The sequence below is a fragment of the Triticum aestivum genome, chromosome 5B (assembly GCF_018294505.1).
Source record: "Triticum aestivum cultivar Chinese Spring chromosome 5B, IWGSC CS RefSeq v2.1, whole genome shotgun sequence".
NCBI lineage: Eukaryota > Viridiplantae > Streptophyta > Magnoliopsida > Poales > Poaceae > Triticum > Triticum aestivum.
Window position 1 is genome coordinate 296,356,443 of NC_057807.1, and position 4,709 is coordinate 296,361,151.

At 58.0% G+C, this 4,709-nt stretch overlaps 1 protein-coding gene across 1 annotated transcript; it reads right to left on the reverse strand.

The window, feature by feature from the left end:
- Positions 1-628: 628 nt before the first annotated feature.
- On the reverse strand, positions 629-3,610 carry LOC123111487 (receptor like protein kinase S.2). The gene has a single exon (XM_044532289.1). It carries the CDS (start codon positions 3,368-3,370, stop codon positions 821-823), a length of 2,550 nt encoding a protein of 849 aa, XP_044388224.1. The 5' UTR covers positions 3,371-3,610; the 3' UTR covers positions 629-820.
- Between the last annotated feature and the right edge of the window lie 1,099 nt (positions 3,611-4,709).

The window sequence follows — 4,709 nt, forward strand, 5'->3', positions numbered from 1 at the left end:
ATATATTTAGTATATGTGACATAAAACAGAGACTTTTCTGAAGATACAAAATAGACACCTTTAGATTGATATTCAAAAGCACTTACATATGATTATGATCTCATAACACCTCAAAAAAAGATTATGATCTCATAACAGTGACTAAATATTACTTATTATGAGAGAATTACATAAAACCTCAAATATAAAAAGTTAACAAGAAAGCTAAATTCCGAACAGCAGCAGTTTCGCAATAGATCCTCTTAGCATTCGGAAATTAGTACTGTCCAAAGTTAAAGCACGCCTTACATTTTATAGGAACTAATGTGCGCGAGCTGATTGTCCCCATTAAAAGAAGGGCTGATTTTTCTAGTCATAACCTTTAGAGCAATGCTACATCCACGTAATGGTTTACGTAAGGTTACGAACTGATCTGACGTGAGACTATTTGATTGGATTAAAGGAGAGGGTTAGGATCTCTCCATCTGAAAATCAGAGGGGGCGGGGGCATGTTTAGATTAGTTGAAAGTTTTTGTAGCAGCTAAGTAGCCGTTTGTAGGTTTAGGATTTCCGTATCCTTTACTTTGCTTCAAAGTTCGTGCTATGTAGTTAAAAATCGTCTGATTTGAACCTTTGAACAATGTGATAGTGCAAGAAAAAAAAAATCATGTTTAACTCAATGTGACACTTACCAATATAGTCACTACAAAATCACACGTACAGTATAATATCCACACAAAATGCGCCAGAAAATTTTCATATCAACAAAGAAACATATGACAGCCTCTTCTCAGGATTTTAAATTGTCAGCTTACATTAACTGCGATGCATGTTTGATGTTTCAGTGTATACCAAGAGCCTGCAATCTCCGGACCAAGGACAGAGCCGCCGCGTTCTTCCTCTCCCACTCCTCCCTGCTCTCCATCCGCCGCTCGAACTTCCTCAGCACCTCGTCGTTGCCGTCCAGAATGCTGACGATTTTCCTCATGCTCGGCCGCGCCGCCGGGTCCGACCGCGTGCACGCGATGCCCAGCTTCGCCAGCCGCACCAGCTCTCGCCGATCGAGCCTGCCGTCCAGCCGCCTGTCCGCGAGCGCTTCCACGTCACGGACGTCCTGCTCCTGGCCGACCTGCACCTTCTTTACGAGGAGCACCTCCGGCGACCTCATGTCTACCGCCATCGCGCCGGTCACGACCTCGAGAACCACCACCCCGAAGCTGTACACGTCGGCCATCGTGGTGGCCTCGCCGGTCTCCATGTACTCCGGCGACATGTACCCGAAGATGCCCCGCGCTGTACCTGAGCCGGTGGGCAAAACTACGTGGGGATTATTGTGCTCGTTTCTTGACAGGAACTCGGCGAGCGCGAAGCTGCCCAGCCGCGGGCTCCGGTCGGAGTCCAGGAACACCGCCGCCGACGTGATGTTGCGGTGGATGACCTGCTCGTCCCACTCCTCGTGCAGGTACAGCACGGCGGACGCCAGCGCCCTCACGATGCCGTACCTGTGGCGCCACGAGAGTATGCCAGAATTGCTGTGCCGGGCGAGGAGGTGGTGGCTCAAGAGGTTCCCCGCGGAGTGGTCGTAGACGACGAGCATCTCGCCGTGGTCCGTGCACCACCCGCGCAGCTGCACCAGGTTCCGGTGCCGCAGCTTGGCCAGGTTGCAGAGCTCGTTCGCGAACCTGACGCGCAGCGCCGGGCACGTCTTCATGCCCAGCCGCTTCACGAGGACGTGGACGCGCCCGCCATTGCCGTTGTCCAAGAAGCCCTCGTACCCTGTCCCGAAGTCCAGCTCCGCCACCACCTGCGACTCGGAGAAATCGTTCGTAATCTCCACGATCTCCTTGTACGATATCTCACGCGGAGTATCCACATTTGGAACGGCCACCGCTGGCCGCGGCGACGATCGCTGGCTGCTGCCGCTCTTATTCTCACCCGAGCCGCCTGTGGGCGACCTGCCGTCTTCTGCAGTGAGGTAAATGGTGGTGCCAGCCGCTGTGGCGTACATGTGCTTCGTAGATGCGGCAGATGTGGCTGTGCTGTTCGTGCCGGCGATTGTTGTCGAGGTACCGGAGTCGGAGGAGGATGAGGTGAGAGAGATGTACTTTGGGAGTGCTAAGAAGGACGGAAGCGCCGGGAGGTCGCCGGAGCAGCTGCCGGAGATGTTCTCCACCACCCACTTCATCGTAGGACGAGCCCTCGGGTCATGCAGCGAGCAGAGGAGGCCGAGGTGGATGAACCGGCCCATGTCGAACATGGCGCGCGCGCCTTCCGGCAGCTTACGATCACAGGCTTTGAGAAGCTTTCCATCGTCGGACAGCCGGCGTACCCAATCGAGCATGAAGATTTGGTCGTCGGGGTACGCCAGATCGACCACCCGGCGTCCGGTGGCCACCTCCAGGAGCACAATTCCGAAGCTGAACACGTCGGACTTGGCCGTGGCCGCGCCCCTGCGCTGGAAACTCTCCGGAGGGAGGTACCCGATGGTGCCGCCGATCCTGCTCGTGTCGATCAGCCGGAACTGGTAGTTGGCCGACGAGGAAAACGACGACGTCGACCGCACGGAAGGCGGCGACGGCAGCAGCTCGAGCTTTTTCATGGGCGGCGCATCCTCCACGGCGTGCTCGAGCCAGCGGGCGAGGCCGAAGTCCCCCAGCCTGGCGTTGTACTCGGAATCAAGCATGACGTTGCTGGTCTTGACGTCCCGGTGGATGATCTGTGTGTCGAGCTGCTCGTGCAGGTAGAGCAGCGCGGCGGCGAGGCCGGCGACGATGCGCCGACGCCGGTCCCAGCCGAGCGCGGGAGCTCCCGGGGCAGCCGAGGCCGGCGCGAAGAGTAGGCGGTCGAGGCTGCGGTTGGGCATGTAGTCGTACACGAGCAGCAGCTCCTCCTCGTCCCGGACGCACCACCCGCGGAGCCGCACGAGGTTGCGGTGCCGCAGCCGGGCCACCGCGGCCAGCTCCGCCAGGAACGACTTCTCGAAGCGGTCGACGCCGACGCTGGCAACGCACTTGACGGCCACCGTGGTGCCATCACTTGGCAGCACGGCGCGGTACACCCGCCCGAATCCCCCGCTACCGAGGACTTCTTGATCGCTGAAGCCGCTGGTGCCGATGTAGAGCTCCGAGTAGCTGAACACCCTGGGCCCGGCCGCGCCTCTGATCTTCCTCGCCCCGACCTCGTACACGCCGTCCATGTCCTCGAAGCCCGCCGCCGACCGGGAGTCACGGCACCCACAGCGGAGGCAGGACAGCGCGCGGCCGACCTTGCCGCGGACGTACGAGCCCATCCTCTCCCGGGGGCGGCGCCAGGCGTCGTCGTCGTCGGCAGAGGCCACGAGGACCTCGTCCCCGTCCATGGGCAGCACGAAGCACAGCCGGCGGAGCGACATGGAAGCGTTGGGCGGAAGATGTTACGTGCGTGTCAAGGGGATGTCAGCTGGGCATAATTAATGGTGCTCGCGGGCGCGCGTGCGGCGTTTAAAGTTGCGGGGACGGGCGGGCGGGCGGTGGAGGTCTTGATCAATGGGGAATGGAAGAATGGGGAGTGCGCGCGCGCGTGGCCACGGAGACGGAGCGGTGGGGGGCAGGTGGGATAGGATAGGAAGGTGACACAAGATGACAAGAGGACTTTGGTTTTAGGCGCGGCGATAGTGTGAGTGTGGTGTGCGAAGGTAGCTCGGGTGGTGGCATGCAGCTCATTCATGGTGGGTGGCTCACTCGGTTGACTTGGATGGCAGGTGAGGTGGGGGGCGCTGCTTGAAAGCGAGAGGGCGCGCGATCCGGGGTGCAATTGTCTTGTCCAGATCGGAGAATGGTTTTCCGGCCCCGTATTTTCACATGGTTTGGTGGTGCCGGCCGGTGATGTCACGGGCCGGCCGGGTGAAACACAACACACTTCTCCTACCGTCTCCGATGATATGATTGTGTCAAGCCGGTGCTCGCTTGGTGTTTGTCTCAACGTTAGCCATTATTTATGATATCTCCTATGGTATAATAAGCCGGTTCTAGCAATGTGTTTCAACGTTTGTCATTATTTTTCCTTATATTTTTACTAATTTTTTCTTTCAGTCAATGTCGGGGATGACCCCGGTAGGCTTAGGGGTTCAAGTCAATTTTTCAAAACATCGGGACGGCCCAAGCCCCTCGGTCCGGCTGGCCCTCCAGCCGGCTCCTCTCACTGGAGGCCGGCTGGCCGCAGCTGGCAACCGGCAGGGTCAGCGCCTATCCAATCTCGCCGTACGACAAGACCTCTCCCACGTCGTGAAGAGCGTGGCTACAGTACGGCCGGTACCGTTGATCGGTGCGACCGATGTCAGCGCGGCCCGACACTGTGGAAGCACAGAGCCAACCACTCCGTGACACCACGACCTACTGGCTACAGTGGCGTGTAGCCGTCAGGCCTCATCGAAGGCCAGAGACGCTAGCGACAAGGCCCCATCCATCTTTCTTTATCATTTGTAACCTAGGAGGTCCAAGTATAAGACCTCCCAGGAGCCCCCCCCCCCGCCCCCGAGGAGGGGGCGGCTCATTCCCCCCCCCCCCCCACACACACACGAGGCAGAGAGGAGAACTAACTCCTTCTTCCTCCATCCCAAACAGCTCAAGGAGCAACCTTGTGATATTCATAGTGATCGGGCAGGACTAGGGTATTACCTTCCTCGGAGGGCCTCGAACCTAGGTATGTCTTTGTGCCTTGAATCTCTCATGCCCAATCTCGCATCTGGAATC

Excerpts from the sequence above, each read along its gene's own strand:
- LOC123111487 (XM_044532289.1), bottom strand. The coding sequence starts at position 3,370 with ATGTCGCTCCGCCGGCTGTGCTTCGTGCTGCCCATGGACGGGGACGAG.